The sequence below is a fragment of the Pseudophryne corroboree genome, chromosome 2 (assembly GCF_028390025.1).
Source record: "Pseudophryne corroboree isolate aPseCor3 chromosome 2, aPseCor3.hap2, whole genome shotgun sequence".
In the NCBI taxonomy this organism is placed as follows: domain Eukaryota; kingdom Metazoa; phylum Chordata; class Amphibia; order Anura; family Myobatrachidae; genus Pseudophryne; species Pseudophryne corroboree.
The window spans coordinates 858,460,905-858,487,195 of NC_086445.1; the positions used below are offsets into that span (position 1 = coordinate 858,460,905).

The following is a 26,291-nucleotide window of genomic DNA, read 5'->3' on the forward strand; positions in this document are numbered from 1 at the left end:
TTATTTTCATAACATGCCTTTGTGTCTACTGCCATCTGTAGACCACTATCTATGGTGAGAGTCCATTTTTTGCCCAAAGTTTGTCACATGTTTTACAGTATATGTTTTAATAAATAGTATTACACTATTTGGAGTTCTTTTTCCATATATATACTGTGAGAATCCCGCTGGGGGAAGATTTCCGGTTCAAGGAGACTAAGAAAAGGATCGGGACCTATTACATTGCTGGTCCGTTCCTCTATCAAAAGCGTGATAAGTCTACTTAACAGTAGACGACATCTGGGTACGAGTCCAATATATTACTGTGTATGGAAATTGACATTTTATAACAGTTTTACACTATGATTGTGTGTTTGTGTTGTTTTAAGTGATATATCAATAGATGTTGGATTGAATCAAAAAACAGTATCTCCACTAAGCTCTAAGCACCCCAGACCTGTGTGGTAAATATTCTCTTTTCTCCATTGTTGTTTAAAGTGTGGGTGACGCTTTATTACCTCTGGGACACGGGCAGCTATAGGCGCATGGTTTGTGACCACAATTTCTGTACTTTGGACTGCTCAATCAGCCTGCTACCTTGCACCATGTCACCATGTGGTAGGATGTAGCTGTGGACTGGCTCTGACATAAGTCTTAAGGCCAGTACTCACGGCCCGATGCTGGAGAGATGTGTGCTGAGCGAACCGCTCAGCACACATCTCTCCCGGCGATCAGCACAGCGCGATCTGTGCTGAGCGTGCGGGGGGAGACGGGGGGGGCGCTCACTTCACCCAGCGGGTGAAGTGAGCGACCCGCTAGATTGGCCTGCATGCAGGCCAATCTAGCAGCAGCGATAGCGATGCGCGGGGCTGCGCATCGCTATCGCTGTTAGGGCTACACACGGAGCGATCTTGCTGAAAATCTAAGCAATCTAGTCAGATTGCTTAGATTATTGCTCTGTGTGTACCCCCCTTTAACCTTGTTCATAGTCTAAGGAGAACTTGCAGCAAAGTTTTAATAATTGAATTGTAGTCCATGGATGGTGCAGTGTTCAATTTCTAGGTGATCCCTAAGAACCTGCTTCACCTATCAGGTTCTCAACTAAATCACTATGAAGAAGCAGTATTTCCTCACACTGATCTCTGACTTCTTTGAGTAGCTTCATCAGGCCACATTCTTTACCAAAAGGTCTATAACCTGATCTATAATGTGAAAGGGAATGAATGGAAGACAGCTTTTAACAAAAACTAAAGCCACTATTAATACAGGGTTAAACTATTCGGCCTTTAAAATGGCCTGTCTTCCACTGGCTCTATGCTTTGCCAGTACACAGAGAGATTGAGGCAAAGCAAATGTTTGTGGGATTTATCAAATAGTACAGCTGCTTTATCTGCAGCTTCTCATGAGTTGTTAGCCCTATTACAAAGCAGACCTAAGGACACATGGGGTGGGATGTAATGAGTTTGGCAGCCGTCCGGGATGCCGGCCGAACACAGATGTTTTTTTAAAGGGGCAATCATGTACAAGGCATGATTTAGCCTTGTACGTGATTGCCCCTTTAAAAAAAACATCCGAGCTCGAGCGACATTCCGCGCAGCCACCAAACTCAGACTTCATTACATCCCGGCCATGCAGTCCAGAGACACAACAGGCATTTGATGCATACAAATGTCTATTTACCCCATTATAAGCCCTATACACTTAAAGACGATGCATGCAAGAGTGGGGCAGGAAATGTGCCCTCCTAGAGAGATGATAAGAACACCCTTCAACCCTGTATTTTCCTTTCAAAGAGGTCCCCTTTGTCAAGGTCAACTACAACAGGAGGAACAAGGAATTACTGGCCATCACTTGATGGAGGAACACTCTGGAGGGAACATTGTTACTTTATTTTCTCATTGACTACAAGAACCTACAATATATTCAGGGGTCCAATGATCCACGTCTTACCTACTGTAGGTACAACCAAGAGCAGAACTGATAAATGTAGAAAGAAATGTATATACTGCTTTGTGTGAAATGAACAGGACAAACGGTAACAACTGCTTGCATAGCAGAACTGTCAGTGAAAAGCCCAGTGCAGGACTAGATGGGCAGATCCGTATTCTATCTTAATCATTGTTTAGACCTGGTGAGGATCCTATTTCCCTGTGCTCACTATGGAGTTCCTAATGAAGACAAGCATGTACAGAATCTCCAGGGACTGTGGAAGAGGCTATGGGAACAACTGGAGAAGGTGGAATCTAATTGAAAGTTGCTTGAAGAGCAGAGGAAATGGGTTGGGCCTCGTTCAAACTGGGGTCTAAGTACATCAGTCTGAATTAGTAGGAAACACATCAGTCAATAATCTTTAGGAAGATACATCTGGTAGTACACAGGCTCCAGTTGCCTCCATTCTTTTGGCAGAATTTCACACTACCATTATGAAACTGGTAGTGAACAATCCATTTGACAAGATGAAAAATAGTTCCTCCTCTCACAGTAAAGTTAGAGGGCCCCCAGGAATTCAAACCGAGTCAGATTTGAGAACGCTATGCAGTACCTGGTGCACTGGAAGGGCTTCAGTCTATAGGATCACTCTTGGTTAATGGTTGGTCTAATGCTCATGCATGTTCTTTACATGGCAACTTCTACAGGTGACATACTGCAAGTCTAGAGGAATGCTTCCGGAGTGTGCTTCAAGGAAGTGGTGGGCATTGTAGTCTCTGCCACAGTACTAGCTAGTGACAATGTGGGGCAACACTGAGAACTGCAACATGTGAAGAACAGATGTCCAGAGCAGGGATGTCCAGTACTGGTATTGTGCTCCCCTTCCCCTTAAATGTTTCTAATCGGTCCGATGAAGGTTTGTTATGTACAGGAAAAGAGCTGATACTACCTGATTTGTGACATCTTGCATCTAATTCAATACTGTAGCATATTATTTTGCTGAGGTGCTTATGAATTATCGCAACAAGATGTCATCCGTTGAAGAAGTAGCACATTTATAGTTATTTATTACACAAACTTCACTCTGTTAATATTACCTGTACTACATATTAGTGATGAGCGGGTTCGGTTTTATTAAACACTTATAGCACCTTAACTAAACATCAGCTCACTGCCAGTAGATTTTAGATCTCTTGTTGTAACAGCCAGCACTAAATTCAGCCATAAAATTAATCCCAGCTTCCAGGCTGTCAAGCAGCTACAATAAACCTGTCCTCAGCTACCAGGCTGTCTGTCACAAACATCCACATTCACCTGACTGAGGCTGCAGCAGTGACAAATCCCCCCCACCTGGGCTATCTACAGTCACTGGAGAGGCAGAGATCTCTCTGCTTCTAGGGTGTGTTGGGCCGAGCTCGCTGGAGCTCAATGCTGTTGTGGGATTGAGTTTAGTGAGAATCTGGGTTATAATACTGAGTGACATGACAGCTGGATTGATATTAATGTGTCTACACTCAATGGAACTCAATGCTCAGTAATGTTCACAGCTAATACAACTAACAATGCTGCTAGAATCTGTGGGTATGTATAATTAACAAATACTTGCATAGACTTGGATGAAAATCTGGGATTTATTCATGTATTTGTATTAGATTTAATGTTGGTGTACAAAATATTCTTATGAGCTTCAAGCGATGACGATGGCAGATTTATGGCCAGGAGGCTTAGGGTTATCATTATTAAATATGACTGCTGAGATTTCGTACCCAACCCAGATAGACAGATTCTCAATTGCAAAAATAGCCACACCCTGATAAGCAAACCACACCCAGATCCCCTTAAAGCACACCCCTTTCTCCAAAAGATCAGAAGAGACAGAATAATTTGCAGGTGCTGATTCTATACTTTGCATTCCCCAAACAGAGAGGACAGATGTTAGTGGCAGTCTGTACAGAGTATTACTGTAACAAAACTGCAATACTATACTATATACTCCAACACAGATTAGACAGCAGTATCTATTTCAAATCAGAAAGTGTCTTCTGCACCTTGGTTAAACATCTGAGAGGAAGGACTCCAAGAAAAACACTGTCAAATGGACAATTCTCAATCCAGATTGGAATGGAGGAAGCTGGATATAAACAAATGAAAGAAGCCTCCAATTGATCACAAGAGTTTATCAACATCTATTCATATAAATGAATGTATGACACTCACTGTATAGAATGATTATGTAGATAGACTTTGCAACATTAGTTTCAGGCTGCTCCCCGCCATCACAGGTAATACAGATCTCCAGTAACTAGTGAGTGAAGCACTAGTTGTATGTAATATGTAACTTGTTATGGAATTAAGCATGTGCCTGTATATAAAACAATATGGGATAAATGTAATCGCCTGCACCATGCAGACATTCCGAAGTTCCCGATAAGTCTGCCCAATGTTATAAAAGGGCAATTTTTTAAAAGGTGCAGGATATTACATTACTTTCTTTTCTCATTGACTACAAGAACCTACAATATATTCAAGGGTGCAATGATCCACGTCTTACCTACTGTAGGTACAATATGGGGGGAGAAAAGGGATGGGGAAACTTGAGCACAGGTGGTGAGATATAATATACCCCTGAATGAACTGGAAAAACCACAATAGTTTGAAATTACGTCCTTCACTGAAGGGTACTTTAACAATAACTCATGTGGAGGTGCACCCCTGAGAGTAAGCAATAGTGTACCAAAAAAGAAGAAAAAGAGACTCTCATTTTTTGGGGGGCACTAATTGAAAGATATTACATAAAATATAACTTTTATTGATTATCATTAAAAAAATGTTGCCACAAACCAAGACTAGGACATGAACATATACACATAAATACCAGAATGCACAAAAAACAAAACAAAAAAAACCACTGCTAAATTTACGCGTGGTATGATCACACCGTGGGGAGATACACGTGACCCGGTCAGAGTCAATGTTATTGATCCTGATGATAGTTCCTGCAATAATAAGCATTGACAGTCCCCTAACAAGAGGAGACAAATTGTAGGATGATACAGTCGGCTGAAACAAGAAGCGGTAGCCCTATAGATAGATTTACCATAAATTTCAGCCTTTTGTAATGGATGCTACTGGCGTAGAATATAAGTAACAATAACAGTGTTGATTAGTATGTGTCCAAACTTCATAGCACATACAATCTCCCCATCGATTGCATATCATATGTTCCCTTAGAGAGGTAGTAGCGAAATAGTCTAATAATTATTCAAGATCTAGGATATAAATCTCCATAATATGAGTAAAAACTGATCCTGTAATTGTCTTAGTGCAAATACTATGGATTTTCTCAGTGCAGTGCACCGGTAAGCCTATTATTGGTAGAATTGGTAATTTCTTGGTGACAAATGTCCACTATATATAACAACCTGATCCTCGTGTATTGGCAGGTTATTGCTGATTGAATTTGTTGTCTGGGAAGAAATATCTAGTATGCCTCAAGAACACACTGTAGCAATAAATGTATCAAACTTGCTCCTCATATGTAACCATCATATTGATATTCAGAAATCAGTATAACAGGGTATACATCTAACATATCCTCTAATACGTGTATGTAAAAAGATGGCTTAAAGAGGTAAGGAGCATATGAATGAGCTGGTACAAATTGCAGAAAAGGGGAAGAAAAGGCACTCCTATCATTGATGCAGTGGGGTGGCTTCTGTTTACTGTGTGACATGCATTAATACAGTAAATGAGCGTGTCCCATCTGCACCTAAGGGTTGGAAACAGAGAGAATGCTTCTGCTTTTGAAAAGATCACCCTCGGGCACCCTGATGTAACAGCGCAGGGGGTCCTCTGAGTTCTCCTTATGACAATGAGAGAGCATCGAAAAAAGATTTAAGAAACATAGTATCAATAAGATGAAAATAAAGAGCACCAATCCCCTTTTGAATGTATGCTGCTTCCTTGCATATGTGTATACATTTATGCCAGGTGAGCGGTACCTTCCTTACGCCTATAGTGCCTGGAAGAAAGTAGTTGGGTGACAGTGCTGGGACCCTAATGGTAGTGACGGTCCTGATGCCGCAAGGTATTGCAGGACCCGTTACCCACCATGCGGTCCCGCTGGCTGTCACTCGAAATGAAAAGTACCTGAGAGTACGCGTGGATGTCAGGGTGTATGGCTCCGGCTGCACTGCACTGAGCCTCAGACAGCTGTTTCGCTTTCCGGCTTCCTCAGTGAGTCTCAAGGAAGATATGCAAGGAAGCAGCATACATTCAAAAGGGGATTGGTGCTCTTTATTTTCATCTTATTGATACTATGTTTCTTAAATCTTTTTTCGATGCTCCCCCATTGTCATAAGGAGAACTCAGAGGACCCCCTGCGCTGTTACATCAGGGTGCCCGAGCCGGAGCCATACACCCTGACATCCACGCGTACTCTCAGGTACTTTTCATTTAGAGTGACAGCCAGCGGGACCGCATGGTGGGTAACGGGTCCTGCAATACCTTGCGGCATCAGGACCGTCACTACCATTAGGGTCCCAGCACTGTCACCCAACTACTTTCTTCCAGGCACTATAGGCGTAAGGAAGGTACCGCTCACCTGGCATAAATGTATACACATATGCAAGGAAGCAGCATACATTCAAAAGGGGATTGGTGCTCTTTATTTTCATCTTATTGATACTATGTTTCTTAAATCTTTTTTCGATGCTCTCTCATTGTCATAAGGAGAACTCAGAGGACCCCCTGCGCTGTTACATCAGGGTGCCCGAGGGTGATCTTTTCAAAAGCAGAAGCATTCTCTCTGTTTCCAACCCTTAGGTGCAGATGGGACACGCTCATTTACTGTATTAATGCATGTCACACAGTAAACAGAAGCCACCCCACTGCATCAATGATAGGAGTGCCTTTTCTTCCCCTTTTCTGCAATTTGTACCAGCTCATTCATATGCTCCATACCTCTTTAAGCCATCTTTTTACATACACGTATTAGAGGATATGTTAGATGTATACCCTGTTATACTGATTTCTGAATATCAATATGATGGTTACATATGAGGAGCAAGTTTGATACATTTATTGCTACAGTGTGTTCTTGAGGCATACTAGATATTTCTTCCCAGACAACAAATTCAATCAGCAATAACCTGCCAATACACGCGGATCAGGGTGTTATATATAGTGGACATTTGTCACCAAGAAATTACCAATTCTACTAATAATAGGCTTACCGGTGCACTGCACTGAGAAAATCCATAGTATTTGCACTAAGACAATTACAGGATCAGTTTTTACTCATATTATGGAGATTTATATCCTAGATCTTGAATAATTATTAGATTATTTCGCTACTACCTCTCTAAGGGAACATATGATATGCAATCGATGGGGAGATTGTATGTGCTATGAAGTTTGGACACATACTAATCAACACTGTTATTGTTACTTATATTCTACACCAGTAGCATCCATTACAAAAGGCTGAAATTTATGGTAAATCTATCCATAGGGCTACCGCTTCTTGTTTCAGCCGACTGTATCATCCTACAATTTGTCTCCTCTTGTTAGGGGACTGTCAATGCTTATTATTGCAGGAACTATTGTCAGGATCAATAACATTGACCCTGACCAGGTCACGTGTATCTCCCCACGTTGTGTTCATACCACGCGTAAATTTAGGCGTGTTTTTTTTTTTTTTTTTTGTGAATTCTGTTATTTATGTGTATATGTTCATGTCCTAGTCTTGGTTTGTGGCAACATTTTTTTAATGATAATCAATAAAAGTTATATTTTATGTAATATCTTTCAATGAGTGCCCCCCCAAAAACGAGAGTCTCTACTGTAGGTACAACCAAGAGCAGAACTGATAAATGTAGAGGTCATAATTTTTACTGCGGGCTAGAGCTAACCCTCCGGGGTGGTGGTTAGAGCTAACCCTTGGGAAGTGACGGCTAGAGCTAACCACCCCCCTAGTGCCTAAAGTGCCTAACCCCTCCTGGGCCCTAACCCTAACCTGAATTTTGATACTTACCTTCGGGATGTCAGCTGTCAGTATTCTGGTTTCCCGAATGGTTTCGGCATTCCTGTGATGGTCACAGGACTGCCGGCATCCCGACCGCCGGGATGCTGAATGCACCCCATGTACATAACTTCATTACAAATAACTGGCACCTATTCCAACATATAACTTAATTGGTGTTTTTCAATTACCTGTGGAAGAGGATCATACCTTGATATACATAGCTTTGTGGCAAGAGGTTCTATAAGGTGTTAGAAAAGCCAGATTGTCTTTGATGTTTGTTGTTTCAAGTGTATCGCAATCATCTTAATTGTGAGTCTATTACTGTCTTTTTCAGTTGATGAAATTAAATTGTTTTGATCAAGTGATGGAATTTCTCTTATGTTTTTAGCCAGTGCTCCCCATTCTCATCTGAATTATTGATTTTATTTTATCTAAAAAGCACTATAGGTTTTGGGAGGAATCAGGTGGCATCTATCCACTTTTAATAATGGATCAAAGACACCAACCTAGTGTCTTTGGACAGGGTGATGGCTGCTGATTCTGAAGTATAAAGCTCATTACAGTTTTGTTTTGGCTTACCTCAGTTTTTCCAGTTTTTGCTGCCAGTTTCAAAGGAGTTAGGCCTTCATGGTTAGCGATCTCCTCCAGTTTCAGCTGTGGATTGATCTTCACTGATTTCTTCAAAATATCATCATACATTTTAGTGATGATCTCAGTATTCTCCTCTGTGTCATCAGCCACTACGACCAGAGCATGTAAAACTGTGTTCCCATGACTGTCCGGGGTTTTCAATTCAGCATTCCGATATGGGTTATTAAGAAGATAGTTAACAATATTTGTCTGGTTAGTACAAGCAGCAAGAGATAGAGGGAGTTCTCCTGTAATGAGAATAGGTTCATGAGTTCACATTTCACAGATGAGCAAGAGATGAAGTTGGACAGTAATATAGGGGTCTATTTACTAAGCCTTGGATGGAGGTAAAGTGGACGGAGATAAAGTACCAGCCAACCAGCTCCTAACTGGCATTTTTCAAACCCAGCATGTGACATGGCAGTTAGGAGCTGAGTGGCTGGTACTTTATCTCTGTCCACTTTACCTCCATCCAAAACTTAGTAAATAGGCCCCAGAACAACCTGAAGCCAATCAGAATTTTAGAGGGCAATCCAAAAATAAAGAACAAAAAGTGTTGTAAAAATTGTCAGAACACAAGCATCTCACTGCCACCAACATCACACATTCTCCCTCATACCCCATAAAGGAGATCAGAAAGATGTTGGGATATCATAATACTCTGTGATGTGTGCAGCAGCATATTGTGACCGCTAGTCGCTGAAGATTGAATGGCCCCATTACATTCAACTTTTTAACTTTTGAATCACTCTAAACGAAGAAACACAAATGCCATCTGCAATATTATTGTGTGTTATTATTGCAATTAGTCACTAATTTGATTGTTAGCACTTAGCATGTATGCTGCGGCTGCCAAGTTTGTGGAATCTTACCAAAGTAGAAACTAACTCCTTTTCTTTTCTTCTGGAAAAACACCCCATTGGCTTTTGCATCTACGTCAGCTTTGTTTTCCATCAGAAGCTTCACTAGATCGAAATTTCTCTTCTCTATGGCAATATGAAGTGCAGTTTGTCCTGTGGAAAACAGGGAAAGATGTATTAACTTGCTACAACAGCAGCTGTAAATTTAACATTAATATTTAAGATAGCAAAAGAAATTGGTACTTATTATAATGCCTGAGAGATCATGATAAATGATTAATATAGCAGTGTATCAAGAAATCTTAGGTGTTATATTCATACTTGATTATTTTTAAAACAATGACTCCAGGAGAATCCTAGAAGGGGCAAACAGGTGGGTGGTAAAGGGGCATGGCACTGTGATGGAATCATCGTGGTCCCCTGCCCCCACTGTATAAAGCCATGATTGCGTCATCAAGCCTGGGATCGCAGTGGGTGGTAAGTATAGGTAAATTTAACATCAAAGGGATTTTGTGTCATCAGATTCAGATTTTCAGAATTGAATAAGGTGTCTTTGAAAAGTGCAGAATAAACTGCACTAACAGGGAGGGACACACCCTAGCACTAAAATATTAGTAAATCCAGAAAATGCTGCTTGTGAACAGATGTACTTTCTTATGCCTCATACTTATTCAAAACATACAAAATAAAGATTTTCAGTGACTAACTATACTGTATGGGTTGTAACACACAGCGTTTCAGTGGCTGACGTGTAACAGAGCAAGCTTGACCAAGCTAAATGGACAGAAATTCTACTGATCTCCAGTGAATGACTTAGCAGGCAGATGGTTTATTGTGATGTACAGCTATAAGTTACTTATCATATTTGTAGATACACATCTTGTATCTATTGAAACTTATGTGAAAAATTGAGTATTTGAATAGTTTTAAGTAGAGATGAGCGGGTTCGGTTCGTCGAGATCCGAACCCCCCCGAACTTCACGCGATTTATACGGGTCCGAGGCAGCCTTGGTTCTTCCCGCCTAAGACGCAAAACCCGAACGGGGGGAAAACGTCATCATCCCGCAGTCGGATTCTCGCGAGATTCGGATTCCATATAAAGAGCCGCACGTCGCCGCCATTTTCACTCGTGCATTGTCGATTGAGCGGAGAGGACGTGGTTACGTTCTCTGCCTGAAAGGCTCAATATCTGTGCTCAGTGTGCTGCATTGTGGGGACCAGTATATAGTAGTACAGTGCTGCATAGTGGTGACCACCTCTTACGGAAACTGAGGAACATCATCGCAGATTGGCTTACCCCAATTGGACTCTCCTGGGGATTTGTGACATCGGCCAGCCTGAGTCAGGTCATTCCCCTCATCAGGCTTTTGCAGAAGCAGCTGGAGAGATTGTAGGAGGAGCTAAAACAGAGCGATTCCGCTAGGCACGTGGGACTTGTGGATGGAGCCCTTCATTCGCTTAACCAGGATTCACGGGTGGTCCATCTGTTGAAATCAGAGCACTACATTTTGGCCACCGTGCTCGATCCTAGGTTTAAAGCCTACGTTGTATCTCTCTTTCCGGCAGACACAAGTCTGCAGATGTTCAAAGACCTGCTGATGAGACAATTGTCAAGTGGAACGTGACCCGCCAACAGGTCCTCCTTCATTTTCTACTAGAGCTGCCAGGAAAAGGATCACATTTCTAAAACCACCCGCTGGCGGTGATGCAGGGCAGTCAGGAGCGAAAATTGACATCTGGTCCGGACTGAAGGACCTGCCAACGATTACTGACATGTCGTCTACTGTCACTGCATATGATTCTGTCACCATTGAAAGAATGGTGGAGGATTATATGAGTGACAGCATCCAAATAGGCACGTCAGACAGTCCGTATTTATACTGGCAGGAAAAAGAGGCAATTTGGAGGCCCTTGCACAAACTGGCTTTATTTTACCTAAGTTGCCCCCCTTCCAGCGTGTACTCCGAAAGAATGTTTAGTTCAGCCGGTCACCTTGTCAGCAATCGGCGTACGAGGTTACTTCCACAAAATGTGGAGAAGATGATGTTCATCAAAATGAATTATAATCAATTCCTCCATGGAGACATTCACCATCAATTGCCTCCAGAAAGTACACAGGGACCTGAGATGGTGGATTCCAGTGGGGACGAATGAATACTCTGTGAGGAGGGGGATGTACACAGTAAAAAGGGTGAGGAATCGGAGGATGATGATGAGGTCGACATCTTGCCTCTGTAGAGCTAGTTTGTGCAAGGAGAGATTGATTGCTTCTTTTTTGGTGGGAGCCCAAACCAACCAATCATTTCAGCCACAGCCACATGATGGGTTTGTTAAAGTGTGCATGTCCTGTTTATACAACATAAGGGTGGGTGGGAGGGCCCAAGGACAATTCCATCTTGCACCTCTTTTTTTTATTTATCTTTGCATCGTGTGATGTTTGGGGACAATTTTTTTAAGTGCCATCCTGTCTAACACTGCAGTGCCACTCCTAGATGGGCCAGGTGTTTGTGTCGGCCACTTGGGTCACTTAGCTTAGTCATCAAACGACCTTGGTGCAAATTTTAGGACTAAAAATAATATTGTGAGGTGTTCAGAATAGACTGGAAGTGAGTGGGAATTGTGGTTATTGAGGTTAATAATACTATGGGATCAAAATTACCCCCAAATTCTATGATTTAAGCCATTTTTGAGGGTTTTTGGGGGAAAAAACACCCGAATCCAAAACACACCCGAATCCGACAATTTTTTTTAAAAGGGAGGTATTGCCGAAACGCGCCCGAATCCAAAACACAGCCGCGGAACCGAATCCAAAACCAAAACACAAAACCCGAAAAATTTGTGGTGCACATCACTAGTTTTAAGGAATATCATTATTCAATAAACATGCTGAATTTCCACTTTTTGTTAAGATTATATATATCTTGTATAGTGCATGCATAGGCAAACGTAGGTAACTGGAAACCCCCCTACCTGGCCTACACCATGACCACAATAGTAACAGTATACTTAGAATGCTATTAGAGCTGCATGTTTTACAGAGCCCTTCAGTCCAATGAAATAATTAGTACCATGTTTGAATCTTTTAAAATGTGTCAGCAAGTAATGAATGCACTTGTGCACCAACTAGGCGATCTGGTACACTGCTGCAGATTATCAATATTGTGAATTATTAATATTGTATATCATGCAATATCTAGTGTAAAAGGAGACTAATATTTGTATATATGTCCAGGTTCTTTTGCAGCTCCTCCAGACTTTTGGAATTGCTTCAATGCTCCACTGAATAGATAACTTGGAATATGCATGGTTTATCCAGTGTGTAAATGTGAACCCTTTAGCTGATTAACTTTTAACTATTGAGACTCATTCAGAGTAATTGTAAGTCCAGGTAAAACGTTCAACTTTCCAACCAGGGACGTGCAGTCAGGGGAGGCAGGGGAGGCAGTGCCTCCCCTACCATAATGATTAAAATAATACAAAGATAATAACAACTTATACTTTGTATTATTTTAATCATTTTTAACCTAAGACTATAGCTAAATCTCTATGGGAGGCAGCGAGAGCGCTGCCTCCCAGTGACAATAGCAAAGTGTCTGAAGAGGGGGGTGGAGCCGAATCACGGGCTGGAAAAGCCCATTGAAAATTGAATGAGCAGCGGCACCAGCAGATCTGCCTCATTGACAGGGGCTGTGCCTTGAGCTCACATCAAGGCACACCCCTGTCAATCATTGGACAGCGGCAGGGGGTGGGCTGGAACGGATGGGTAAAGTCAGATGCCCCCATTCAGAGTAGCCGCACATCCCCGCTGCTCACAGCCGCTCCTCCTGTTCCCGATCCGCTCTTGCAGGACCAGCGGGAGCCTCTGTCTGCTGCGCTGTCTCGCCCCCCCTCCCTTAACCCCCGCCGCAAACTCAGCTTCGCTCCCGCGCCCCCCGCTCCCCCCGCTCCCTTAGTGCCCCCCCTGTGCTCAACGGCCTGCTTCTTCTCCTGGACCCCCGTGCTGACTGCTGAGCTCCCGCGGCCCCCCTCACTCCTCTTGGCCTGCAGTGCAATGTACAGACCGAGGGAGCGCCGAGTCAGGAGCCTGCAGCCGGAAGAACAAAATCATGTAAGTGGCTGACTCTGCACTACACTACACACTACACTACACTACACACTACACTACACTACACACAGTGGGGCAAGTAGAAAAAATGTCATACGGGCACTGTGTGCGCGCGCAAAAAAATGGGTGTGACCAAATGCCACATGGGGCGTGGCCAATGAAAAAGGGGCGTGATACACATAAGGGGGAGGGGCAGATACACGTATGACCCCAATAGTGCCAGATACATGTTGCCCCACAGTGCCAGATATACATTGCCCCACAGTGCCAGATATACATTGCCCCACAGTGCCAGATACACATGTCCCCCCAGTGCCAGATACACATGTCCCCGCAGTGCCAGATATGCCCCCAGTGCCAGATACACATGTCCCCCAGTGCCAGATATATGTCCCCCCCAGTGCCAGATATGCATGTCCCCCTAGTGCCAGGTGCACATGTCCCCCAGTGCCAAATATGCCCCCAGTGCCAAATACACATGTCCCCCCAGTGCCAGATATCCCCCAGTGCCAGGTACACAAGTCCCCCCAGTGCCAGATATGCTCCCAGTGCCAGGTATACATGCCCCCCCAGTACCGGATATCCCCCAGTGCCAGGTACACAAGTCCCCCCAGTGCCAGATATGCTCCCAGTGCCAGGAATACATGCCCCCCAAGTGCCAGATATCCCCCAGTGCCAGGTACACAAGTCCCCCCAGTGCCAGATATGCTCCCAGTGCCAGGTACACAAGTCCCCCCAGTGCCAGATATGCTCCCAGTGCCAGGTATACATGCCCCCCCAGTGCCAGATATCCCCCAGTGCCTGGTATACATGCCCCCCAGTGCCAGATATCCCCCAGTGCCAGATATGCTCCCAGTGTCAGGTATACACGCCCCCCCAGTGCCAGATATCCCCCAGTGCCAGGTATACATGCCCCCCCAGTGCCAGATATACCCCCAGTGCCAGGTACACATGTCCCCCCAGTGCCAGATATCCCCTAGTGCCAGATATGCTCCCAGTGTCAGGTACACATGTCCGACCAGTGCCAGACATGCCCCCCCCCCCTGCTCACCGCTGCCTCTGCTGTCCTGTGTGTGTGAGGGGAGGAGAGCGCAGCCAGCGCCTCTCCTTCCCCTCAGTCTCCGGCGGATGCGGGTGTCTCAGTTTAATTATGCACCGATCCGTGAGCCAATCAGAGCTCGCGGTGCGAGCTCTGATTGGGTCACGGGCGGCGCTGAATTGAACGGACACCCGCCGGAGACTGAGGGGAAGGAGAGGCGCAGGCTGTGCTCTCCTCCCCTCACATCAGCGGCGGTGCAGCGGGGAGCATCGGTGAGGGAGGAATGGAGCGGTGAGGAGCGGCGGCCCATTGGTGTGGGTAATGCGTACCCACGGCAAAATTCTTAAGGGTACGCTGTACCCACCCGTACCCACACACTTGCACCACTGACTACACACTACACTACACTACACTACACACTACACTACACTACATCCTAAGAGTAGAGGGGGGGAGGGGGGGGTGTAAAGTGCTCTACCTGCCATAATGTGTAAAAGGGGGCTGTAGCTGCCATAATGTGTAAAAAAAAGGGGGACTGTCTGCTGTAATGTGTAAAAAAAAAGGGGGACTGTCTGCTGTAATGTGTAAAAAAAGGGGGCTGTCTGTTGTAATGTGTAAAAAAGGGGACGCTGTCTGCCGTAATGTCTAAAAAGGGGACGATGTCTGCCGTAATGTGTAAAAAGGGGGTGCTATCTGCCGTAATGTGTAAAAAAAGGGACTCTGCCGTAATGTGTAAAAAAGGGATCTCTACCTGCCATAATGTGTAAAAAGGGGACGCTGTCCGCCGTAATGTGTAAAAAGGGGACGCTGTCCACCGTAATGTGTAAAAAAAGGGGACGCTGTCTGCCGTAATGTGTAAAAAGGGGACGCTGTCCGCCGTAATGTGTAAAAAGGGGACGCTGTCCACCGTAATGTGTAAAAAAAGGGACGCTGTCCGCCGTAATGTGCAAAAAGGGGACGCTGTCCACCGTAATGTGTAAAAAAGGGACGCTGTCCGCCGTAATGTGTAAAAAGGGGACGCTGTCCGCCGTAATGTGTAAAAATGGGACGCTGTCCGCCGTAATGTGTAAAAAAGGGGACGCTGTCTGCCGTAATGTGTAAAAAAGGGGACTCTGTCTGTCGTAATGTGTACAAAGGGTACACTGTCCGCCGTAATGTGTAAAAAGGGGACGCTGTCTGCCGTAATGTGTAAAATTGGACACTGTCTGCCGTAATGTGTAAAAAGGGGACGCTGTCTGCTATAATGTGTAAAAAAAAGTGGACGCTGTCTGCCGTAATGTGTAAAAAGGGGACGCTGTCTGCCGTAAAGTATAAAAAGGGGACGCTGTCTGCGTAATGTGTGAAAAGGGGACGCTGTCTGCCGTAATGTGAAAAAAGGAATCTCTACCTGCCGTAATGTGTAATAGGAGGCTGTACCTGCTGTAATGTGTAAAAGGGAGTTCTGCCTGGCGTAATTTGTGTAAGTGGCGCTACTATGCGGCGTAATTTGACTAATGGAAGCCCTGGACAACAAAATTGCATTCATGTCCTCCTCCCACTCCCTTCCCAGTCCCAAACACTAATTTTTATTTTTATTTTCTATAGAAAATGTACAATATATCACAAGTATGATGAGCAGGCAGGCAGCGGGCATTGGCGGCAGTCACGGCATCGGACTGAGATGCAAATTAGTGGTGGAGGGCTGGGTCAGTTGATGGTGGGCGAGTTTGTAAGCCATTGGCGGTGGCAGCAGGCATTGGCACAGGGGCAGTAGTGGGCATTGGCTCGGCGGCGGTAGGGGTTATCGGCAGGATTCGGTGGACATTATGGCTGTAGTGCCTCACCAGCCACTGACCTCACCGCACGCCACTGTTTCCAACTGTACAAACTGTGTTGCAATACTAAGGATCAAATGTATGTAGGGAAAATACTGCCTGCTTCTGCATGTAGCACACTAATACTGGGCACCAATATATTAACATTGTGTTTTAGAGATCACCTAAAATAACCACCATTCCCAACTCTAAAACTGTCTGCTCTTTTTAAATTTGCGGACAATGCACACAATATTGTTCTGCCATGGTGCAAAAGTGCTCCTGACATCTGGATTTACTCCTAACTGTATTGAGACTATTTTGGTTAGGGACTAGGGTTGGCTGCGGTTAGGGTTGGCTGCGGTTAGGGCTGGGTTTGGTTGTGGTTAGGGTTGATTACGGTTAGGGTTAGTTGAGCCGCCTATACAAAACCACATGGTCAGCATGCCAACTGTGTGGCAGCATCGACATTATGTTACTGTTGACATTGTGAATGTCAACATTTAAAATGTAGACCTCCTGCCCAAGTCAACATTCAGACCATGATGACATTTTAGTGTCAACATTCTGAATACTGATATTGTGAATGATAACTTTTTATATCACACCCTTGCCTGTTGTGCCTGCTCCACCATTCTCCTATAACACTTACCTGCTCTGTGCCTTACAGCAGGTCACTAAGCCAAAGCACCAAGTCCATTCTCAGCTAAAGGATGATCTAGAGCAGGTAGTCAACATAAACGGAAAGTGGAGACATCATAAATGAGAAGGGATTTTTTTATTTTTTTTCCAAATAAGGGAATTTGATCCCACCATCTTTTAGCTGGTCATTTTATACTTTCTTGGTATTTTTTAGGATCAGAGTTGATGCTAAAGTGTTTATGGACAAAGCATTCCTTGGTTGCTAACATTGCCATTAATAATACATATCACAGACTACATTCTTTTTTCCATATTTCTCCCAAGGGGCAATTTATGTAGATGTATTGAAGTAAAAGAACATCTAATAGACATTAGGCGGAAAAGAGAATTGTATTCAACATCAGTAATTTGGCCTGGGTCCAGACCATGTTTCAGCAGTCATCTAATGGTACTCTTATTTACTTTTGCAACCTTATTCACTGGAGTGACTATTTATCACATGCTCCTTTGAGATGATAAACTGACATTTGAATACAGAAGGAAACATTACATTGTAAGTGATAGTCCTAACTATTCTGACTCCTGAAGCAGCAATTGTAATCTCACTCACCTCACTTATATATCAACTATTGTGTGTTTTAGTGTGATATATACTGTAAGACTGAGTACACACTGTCTGCAAAGACAAAGTGGCCGACTGGCCGTTGTACAGAATGATCAGGTAATGATTAGGTAAGCTATACAGACTTACCATAGGCCACCCAGAAAACACAACTAGATGGGCATCTGAATTTGCCCACCCAGCTGTGATGTCAGTATCGCCAGTCACTGCAGCCAGTGGTGCCAAGAGAGGGGGGAAGCAGGTACTACTTACCCGTGCCCAGGCCTGATGGAGGGGCCCAAGTCCCGCCCCCTCCCCTAACCTGGCAGCATCAGCAGCTGCAGCTCTTCTCTTTAGCCCAGAAAATGCTTCTATGTGCTGGGCTGCAGTGGGGCCAGAGAGTGTGAAGGGCTGCGCCTCCCATGATTAGGCCATGCCCTCTGAAAAGAACCTGGGCCCGGCCAGGCTCTCTATTGCCCTGCCTGCAGCCAGTGTATAGGTGGTTGGTGGGTTGCCCGCACATACAGTCAGACTTGCCAATATATCTCCAAGATATATTGGGCATGGGCTGTGCTGCAGGGCCGACCTGATATATCTGTGAACGATGTAATTCACAAACATATCGGGTATACACACCCACGGATGTACTACAGTTATATCGTTCATCGCCTGAACAAAAAATATATCTTTCTGGTGTGTATTCAGCTTTAAACGTAAATATTAATGGGACTCTTTACTGCTAAGTGGCACCAGAGCTGGTTTTCTATTGCACACACCATTAGTGTGCGTGTGTGTGTGTGTGTGTGCGTGTGTGCATATATGTGTATTCCCACTATGCAACTTTATCTACATAAAACATTGCTTTTTTTCTGTCAGTATCCTTTGCTACCTCCATCCTCAAATGACCCCTGTCATTGCCAAGAAAATGAACATTTTATTATGTTATTTTCACCAGTTTGCCGACCCCAACAGTTGCTGTTTCTGACAACTACTGTACCTCAGGGCTATTCGAGCAGTAACTAATGACATGAGATGTTTTGTTTTGTTTTTTCATTTTTCTGTGTAAGTCTCAGGAGGTGGCCAGCAGAAGTAATGGGTATCCATGGCACTCACGCCCAGTTGGTAAAACAATTGATTAGCTCCAAATGGCACCCAAAAAAAAAATGAATTTCCCCTTAGGAAGTTTTTTATAAATAGTTGAACTTGAAGCCGACAATACTCCAAATCTGAATGTAGCATGAAGATACAAGACTAAAAGAAATTATTTTCACTTAATGGTTGAAGCATTTTATAAAAATGCAAACAATAGCAGTCCGATATAAAACTTCATAATTGTTCCCTGCATATATGACATTAAGAGATTATCATTGATCGCAAACAAATGCTACTGCACCTACTCTATCCTAGAACATCCTGACAGAAAGCGGCAAATAAATTCCCAAATGATCCTGCACATAAAATCCAATAAGAGGTAACACAGTCATTTACAGATTTAAAGGATTAGCTACTGTTTTTTTCACCTCCACCAAAGTACAAATAACATCAGCAAATGTTAATTGTCATAAGTGTTTTGTGCTTGAAGCCCATTAACTCTGAAGTCATTGGAAGTAATGCTTTCAGATGTATTACTGCAAGATACGCTACTTATCAGCTTCTCGGTGGAATTGATTTTCATCTATTGACTTACTGTATAATTTTAAAGGGAAAGTTTCACTTGACTTGAAGTGTACTAGATGCTCACTGTCTGTAAGTAATTTTGGTTTTGCACTTGTGCCGCTAGATGGTTCTTTGGGCCCAATTCAGACCTGATCGCAGCAGCACATTTGTTAGCTACTGGGTAAAACCATGTGCACTGCAGGGAAGGGGGGGGGGGGCAGATATAACATATGCAGAGATATTTAGATTTGGGTGGGGTGTGTTCAAACTGAAATCGAAATTGCAATGTAAAAATAAAGCAGTCATTGTTTACCCTGCACAGAAACGATATAACCCACCCAAATCTAACTCTCTCTGCAGATGGTATATCTGCCCCACCTGCATTGCACATGGTTTGGCCCATCAGAGGAAAATGCTGAATTAGGCCCATAGGTGGAAGAACATGACTTTTTTGTGCATATGTGCAGTACAGAAGTTCTTATTTAATGCAAAAGAAGAGCCCTTACATCCAACTCTACCTCATGCACCAAGTGATTATAATCATCTGTTTATATGAATGTGAGATAAAATACATTTGCATCCATATAATTATTGAACAATATCCCACTTTGGCCAAACCATTGGGAAAAATTAGGCACTGTTGTATTGCATGGTCAGCAAAAAACGTATAAACTGGACATTTAAGACATGATAGGCAAAACTGGTCTTCCCACTGTACATTGTTAGCAAAATATATACTTGTTACCAAAGTAACGCCTTTGTCTGCACTTACCACGATAATAATCATTAGTGTAGGCAGCATTAACCAACTCTTTCAGATTGCCGGTCTTCCTGGCAGCATCCAACAATACTGGGATAGTTTTATTCATTCCATTCTCTAAGTTCCACATGGCCTTTAATAAACATGTTTTCCCCGTGTCAGGATCTGGACAGTAAAAGAAATATGGAATCTACATTAGTGTATTCTTACACATAACCAAAACAAATCCAATGTCTTCTGCAGAAATGTTTATAATGTAGAGATTTCCAATGCATTCACCAAATGCATCTCTTCCAAATATCCACATACTTCACTAAAACAGGTGCGTGACCTCATAGAACTGCTTTTGCACTGTGAGTGTGACCCCACACATTTTCTCTTTCATAGATAACACAGTAACCTTGGGAAACTTACAATTACAAGGTTATTATATTTATTATTACAAATTATTTATTTAGCGCACACATATTACACATCGCTACAGAGAATATTTGGCCATTCACATCAGTCTCTGCCCCAGTGGAGCTTACAATCTATATTCCCTACAACATGTACACAACTCACACATATACACTATGACTAGGGATAATTATTTTTTTTGTCAGAACCCAAATAACCATGAAGCATGTTTAGGAGCGTAGATAGAAACCAGAATGTTTGGAGGGAACTAAGACAAACACAGGGAGAACATATAAACTCCACAGTTAGGGCCGTGGCGGGAATTGAACTCAAGACTTCATTATGGTGAAGCAGTAATGCTAACCATTACAAAAGATTACTTTTATCAACTTTACTTTATGTTTAGCCAACCTTTACTGTTTACATGCAACTCTGGCATGTGCACACACTTGTGGGTGCAAGTTTGGTAAGCGACAAACATGATTTATTTTTATACAATAACATTCTCCATAATCATTTTTATGTTAATAATATTTCCTCACAAACATATAGGAATTTAATTTTAGCTAAATATATTGTGATCTCATTTCAAGTGAAGATAATATCCTTAATTAAGAAATTAAGGAACAAGGAGTGCATATATGCAAAACAATCGCTTTGGCTAGTACCCTTTTACACTGCCAACCTGGGTATAGCCCAGGCCACTGAACACAGATTTAGATAGTTTACACAGCAGGCTGGACCCAGGTTATTGCCGTGCTTTGGAGATAACATAATCTCCAAGTGCTGGTGAGTCAGCTCTCCATAGGCTTGTAACAGGACCCGAGTCAGATGACCTGGGTCACCCATTTACAATGCCCCGTTAACCGGGTCCTTCCTAGGTCAAACCCTGCTCTATACTCATTTTGGATTTACGAGTCACTAGATCTGGGTTATTTTTTGGGGAGTCCTTTTACACTGAGATGCGTCACGGGTTACCCTTGCAACTACCTGTAGGGTCTCCTCCGCACTTATTTTGCCATTATGAAGCACTATGTTTTCAGGGGGTAGTTTGGGTATGGTGGTCTTCAGTTTGCCGCCTATCGGGATCCCGGCGCACAGTATACCGGCGCCGGAATACTGACACTTTTTCTCCCTCTTGGGGGTCCACGACCCCCCTGGAGGGAGAATAGATAGTGTGGCTTGTGTAGCGCGCCACCATGCCCGCAGCGTAGCGAGTGCAGTGAGCCCGCAAGGGGCTCAGTTGCCCTCGCCCAGCTGTCGGTATGCCGGCAGTCGGGATTCCGGCGCCGGTATGCTGGTCGACGGGAGCCCGGCCGCCAGCATACCCTACTATACCCGTTTGGGTAGACTTTCTACAGATAAATATATAAGCATTTATAGCTCTGTCTAGAGCTTCTATGGAAAAGTGCAGATTTGTAAAGATTACATTTCAAATCATAGAACAGACTATTTATCTAATACATAAGGCAGATCAAAAATTGTGCCATCAGATATTTTTTATCATCTTTAGTAAATGCTGAAAGGTATTCAGTCTGAGTTTACAGAAAAGGAAGCTACATCTACCCTTAGGGGGGTAAATGACCACTGCTGATAGGTATGCTGAGGGCCATCCAATTAGCCCTGATGTGGTGCGCTCCTCCCTCTGATGCCATTACTTATCGGGGATTTTGCGGCACCCGAAGCATAAGCCGCGATTGGCGGCCTTCGGATCAATGATAACACATGGGATCGTGAACTTATTCCGGATCCCATGTATTATCGCACAATTACAGGGTCATTTTCGGACAATAAGAATGGCCTTCAATTGGATAACACGATAATGACCATTGGTCAAAAATCGCAATATGAGGCTGTTTTTATCAGTGAAAAGGCAAGTAATTAGCTTCCCCATTTAGTAAGCTTCAGCAGCGTTTCTAGGGCAAGGTATATAAATTCAACACCATTGTTGCAATAGTTTTGAGTCATGCTTGTGTTGTGTCAATACAGAGTTCATTAACTCTTCAAAGACCCCATTTACCAATAGATATTTGTGGCTTATTCCCCAAGAATACCTATTTTGGGGGGGTATCCGCAAACATTTAGTATTACCCACATGTATGAAAGAGGGATCGCAGCAGATATCGGAATTATCTGCTGCAGTCCCTCCATTCCCAACAGCAGCTGAAACCCCCATTGGTAGATTTACCAATTAACTCCAGAACCCTTCCCAGCAATGGCCATTGCGCATATGTGGTCAGCCAGCCGTGCATGCACAGGAGTCCTGGCACTAACGTGAACACATTGCAGGGATGGGGCTACTTTCGAAGCATGCGCTGCTTCATACATTTGGTTGGTGTCATCGCACACTGCAATGTGATTTTAGGTGCTAATATTGCGCTAACATCGCATTGCAAATTAGGTTTTTTATAAGTGGGCCCCCAAGGGTCAATATTTTTTTTTTGTGCCATTTGCTTTCCCTCAGTTAAGGGATTCATTACTAAAGCTACCTGATCTCTTGGAAGTTGTATAAGAAGTTAGAACATACTGTACATTTATCTAAGTGCTAACAGAAATTATTTGGTATTTGCTGCATAAAGTCCAGAAGTATATATTATCTGGAATAATATATCCATTAGAATAGTGTGATCTATGCACTCTCAGTTTTTTGACCAAGCAATTCAGTAATGAGACAATATGTATGAAATGTAAATTATGAGGGGATAGTGAAGATGATGTAGAAAGACAAGATGATGTAGAAAGATGTAGAAAGACATTTGTGATATTTGGGGATTTGGATTTAGCATTAGATTAAAATCTCTACTCAAAATTTTATGACATTTCATAATTTGCCCATTGGAATAAAAAATGTAATTCTAAAAGATTCTCAATTGCAGATGATAAGATACCGATACATCAGGACTGAAACTGGGAGAAGGGCATTTTTATATTAACTAAAACAGCCTGCACTTTCATTAATATTTCCTTTCAATAGTGCAAGATATGAGCGATTGGCATCTATGGAGGAAGAATATTTCCACTACCGAATAAAGTGAAGCAACAAAAGAACTGTATTTCCTTGCTTGGTTTTTGCTGAGTATTACTCCTACACTGCCAATGCCAGAAGTAATACTAGGTTATACACGGGAAAAGCCTGTCACCTTTGGCTTGGCTCCCTCGTCAAAGAGTATACAATTAACCATGAGTGTTAGACAGTGTCAGTGTATAGTGCGGCATTTGTAGTCACTGGCGTATTTATAATGGGTGCAGTGTGTGCGGTGTACACGGGCTCCCAGGGTCCCAAACAGAAAACCCTGTAGCCATTATTTTTAATACTTACCCTCCGGAGTCCCACGGCACAGCAGCAGAGTTGCAGAAATCACTGGGTAAATGGTGCTGCACCATTTCCCCAGTATTTTACTCATGCACAGTAGGAAAATCTCGGGGAAAATGGCCACCATGCCTTTTCCCGGAGATCTGCACATGCGTTCTAGACTCAGGGTCCCCCAGGGACCCTAGTGCCCAGCACTACAGCTAGAGAGGAGGGGGCCCAGATAGAACCTGCACACAGACCTGCTCCTCTCTAGCAATGCCCCTGTTTGTAGTAGTGGATGGTATTGGAGGGTTAGATACAGTATCATAGTGCATTATAGTTCCAACAATACCACAGTATTACAGCTCCTGCTCCTAACCCTTCTTGTGTCATGGAGCCGGCCATGCTATACAGTATGTTCACTGAACCGGAGCTGACATCATATGCCTGCATTGCAGCTTCCAAGTTCAGCTCTGGTTCAGTAAACAGCTAGTAGGACATGTTCTGGAGGCAGCTATACCTGGTGCCAAGATTAATAGGAAGGCTCATATCTGGCACCAAGACTAAATATATAAATAAGTTTGCTGCACTGGCCTCTCCGGTTTTCTTCCCTTTCTAGCAGACATTTCATCTGCCTGCTTCTGGTTGCGGTCCTGACCTTTACTTACAGATGTACTAATCCTTAAAAAGTGATACGGTCAAGAGTGATAAAGTACCAACCAATCAGCTCCTAACTGCCATGTTACAGGCTGCGTATGAAACATGACAGTTGGTAGCTGATTGGTTGGTACTTTATCACTCTCCACTTTATCACTTTCCAAGGTTTAGTACATCTGGCCCTGTTACTCTTTGTCAGGCAATCATTGTTGGGTAGGAAGTGGAACACAAGCGTCAGATGATGTTGGCAGCTTTTGAGAAGAAATAAAGATGGATTAATCTTGTGATGGATAACAATTCTATTATTCACTTCTGTGTGAATAAGAAAGAGGGGTTTGCCTTTACAAATCCTGTGTTTGCCCCAGAAACGGACAATCCTCTTTGGGTTAGAAATGGCTATACCTGTCTGCACAGCATGGAACACCTCTAAGAAGGCATTCTCTCCACCCTTTTACCTTATCACAATTATACTAATCTACAAATTGAAATGTTATTTCTGTACAGCTCTGCAAAACAAGTGCATATTCCTTGTACTGCAGTAGGATAGCCTTCACTTTACCCTTCAACTCCCCACTCACTAGGCAAACTGACTGTCCCAGAAATGCGGACAACATGCTCCGGAAACCTAAATATAGATGCATATTGAGGTACACAGCAGGTTTGAGGCTGCTTTTAGTATCGGGTGTAGTATGTTATGTCGGCGGTCGGGCTCCCGGCGGCCAGCATACCGACAGCTGGGCGAGCGCAAATGAGCTCCTTGCGAGCTCGGGCACAACACTATCTATTCTCCTTCCAGGGGGGTCGTGGACCCCCAAGAGGGAGAAAAGCTGTCGGTATGCCGGCGGTTGGGATTCCGGCGCCAGTATGCTGGTCGTCGGGAGCCCGGCCACCGGCAAACTGAAGACCACCCTTAGTATCTACAGCAGGAAAACAGATTAAGTCAAAATAGGAAATAACCCTACTTGACAGGTCCATTCTGTTCCCAGAACTATGTACGCTGTCAACTGATTCCTGCTTAAACTACACTTTACAGATGTGATGTCTGCAGTTAAACATAATGGAGGTAATTTACAACCCAACAGCAATTCTTTATAGTTATTGCGTTCTGGTCTTTAAAGTGTTCTGGATATGAGACTCCAAATTAAATATTATAATAGCTGCATTGAAGTTGTTGTCATTTTTTGGGGTGTAACATACACAATTTATTTTTACTGTGCATGTGCATTAACAATGTATACTTACTGTATACAGTATGCCCATCTATATAATAATTCAATAAGGTCTGTCCCATTAGTATTCTAACATACATGTGCAGTAGGACCAAGGGCGTATGTCATCCAGAGATGACATCAAGGGGGTACCGGTAGTAAGGGGCCTGGGCAGATTGGGGGAGCCCAGTGGCTACAATGATCCTGACTACAAACTGCTTCTGTGGAGTAGTGGCTGGAATCATTGGTGCCTGCAGCAGGGCCAGATTATAATGAAGGCACCTGCCCTGGGAAACCACTCACAGACAGGTTCCTTGTAGGCCCCATTACTGGATCAACTTTCCTTTCTCTGCTCGGCAGAAGCCCAGCCCCTAGCTCTCTACCTCTCTTTTCCTCCTTTCTTACCTGCTACCATTGGCACTGCACAGAAAAAGGTTTGCACTGTGGCTGTGGTGCACACCACAGAAGTACTCCATTTCCCCTGCAGTCTCTCCCACTGTCCCCTTTTTTATCTGCAGTCTCTCCCACTGTCCCCTTTTCCTCTGCAGACTCTCCCACTGTCCCCTTTTCCCCTGCTTTCTATCCCACTGTCCCCTTTTCTTTAGCAGTTACTCCCACTGTCACCTTTTCCCTTGCAGTCTCTCTGACTCGCCCCTTTTCTCCTGCAGTTTCTACTGCTGTTTCCTTATCCCTTGCAGTCTCTCTCACTGTCTAAT

The 26,291-nt window shown here is 43.6% G+C and overlaps 1 protein-coding gene across 3 annotated transcripts in view; it reads right to left on the reverse strand.

Annotated features, from left to right (window-relative positions):
• Positions 1–26,291, reverse strand: part of LOC135049881 (transient receptor potential cation channel subfamily V member 1-like) — a 123,651-nt gene that overhangs the window by 50,464 nt on the left and 46,896 nt on the right. For all 3 annotated transcript variants that reach the window (XM_063955835.1, XM_063955837.1, XM_063955836.1), the window contains exons 4-6: positions 20,032–20,184; positions 9,436–9,576; positions 8,513–8,811 (exon numbers count right to left, since the gene is read on the reverse strand). In XM_063955835.1, the coding sequence (XP_063811905.1) occupies positions 8,513–8,811; positions 9,436–9,576; positions 20,032–20,184 (593 nt within the window). The remainder of the gene's footprint in view (positions 1–8,512; positions 8,812–9,435; positions 9,577–20,031; positions 20,185–26,291) is intronic.